The sequence below is a fragment of the Hippocampus comes genome, unplaced genomic scaffold (genome assembly GCF_001891065.2).
Source record: "Hippocampus comes isolate QL1 unplaced genomic scaffold, H_comes_QL1_v1.1 scaffold1182, whole genome shotgun sequence".
Classification (NCBI taxonomy): Eukaryota; Metazoa; Chordata; class Actinopteri; order Syngnathiformes; family Syngnathidae; genus Hippocampus; species Hippocampus comes.
In genome coordinates, this window is record NW_017805397.1 from 519 (window position 1) to 1685 (window position 1167).

The 1167-nt window shown below is 57.6% G+C and overlaps 1 protein-coding gene across 1 annotated transcript in view; it reads left to right on the top strand.

The window, feature by feature from the left end:
- Positions 1 to 264: 264 nt before the first annotated feature.
- The window catches only part of LOC109517753 (Scm like with four mbt domains 1), a gene marked incomplete at its 5' end in the record, with an annotated part of 11324 nt that continues 10421 nt past the window's right edge, over positions 265 to 1167 (top strand). Inside the window, 1 exon segment of the mRNA XM_019873090.1 lies at positions 265 to 535. Coding sequence (XP_019728649.1) covers positions 265 to 535 — 271 coding nt within the window.

The following is a 1167-nucleotide window of genomic DNA, read 5'->3' on the forward strand; positions in this document are numbered from 1 at the left end:
ACCCAAGTCAGGTCTCCAGGCCAAGTCATGAGCCTTCGGAGTCTGTGATTTTTGCTCCCCGAGCGCTTGGTGCGTCGACGCTCAGCTCTCAGGCTGCATGAGCAGACGGTGTCGTGCCCTCTGAGGAGTGCCTTGCTTCGGGGCAGCTTGGCAGAGCTCGGGGAGCAAAATAGCACCTCTCCAGGAAGCTACGTTTGGTCGTCTCCCCGCTGGAGCCGACGCCCTCGCAGACTGAGCTCCCGCCAATGAGTTGGAGGTGTCCAGCGTTGTCCACGATTGTCCCCGTCTCAGGTGGACCAGGGTCTGCAGACAGGCTTGACCCCAGGCATGAAGCTGGAGGTGCGCGTGCGCTCGGAGGCCGACGCTCCTTACTGGGTGGCCAGCATCATCGCCACGTGCGGCCAGCTGCTGCTGCTCCGCTACGAAGGCTACCAGGACAACCGCAGCGCCGACTTTTGGTGCGACACCATGACGGCCGACCTGCATCCACTTGGCTGGAGCCGGCGGCATGGCAAGATCATGAGAGCCCCTGACGGTGAGGCCCGCTTATAACCTTTGTCCCTCCATCCATCCGTTACCTGAAACGGCTTCATCCTCGCCGAGACGGTCGGGAGGCAGGGTCCGCCCCCATCTATGTAGTCCGCCGCGCATAGACCAACAACCGTTCGCGCTCACGCTCACACCCAGGGACAATTTCGAGTGTTCCGGCAACCTACCGCGTATGTTTTTGGAATGTGGGAAGTTCGATGTGCAAAGAGGACCGCTGGCGTTACCTTTGGACACAAATTCTGACGCCACACTTTGTGCAAATAATTCTGTTATCTGGTTGTTTCGCACTCACTGTTCTGCACGGCGGTCGACCGGTCGGTGGGATATATATTTGTATTGTATGAACTGTAAGTCATGACCTTGAGTGTAGTCAAGTTATGAACCTGACGCTTTATTATTGGCCTTCGTTGTATGATCGCAAATTGGCGTCGTGTGTTGGTGAGCTTCAAAGTGAAATGGCACTTTCAGCCATTTGTTGAACGGTTCAAACAGCCGACGAGAACATTCCCAGGGAGCTCACATCACGACGCTCGCCCGGGGGACTGACTGGCCATGGTCTCGGTGTCGCTCATTAGGCCACACCCCTTCAAAGGCAAGCACACACAGCCGAGCCCCCCG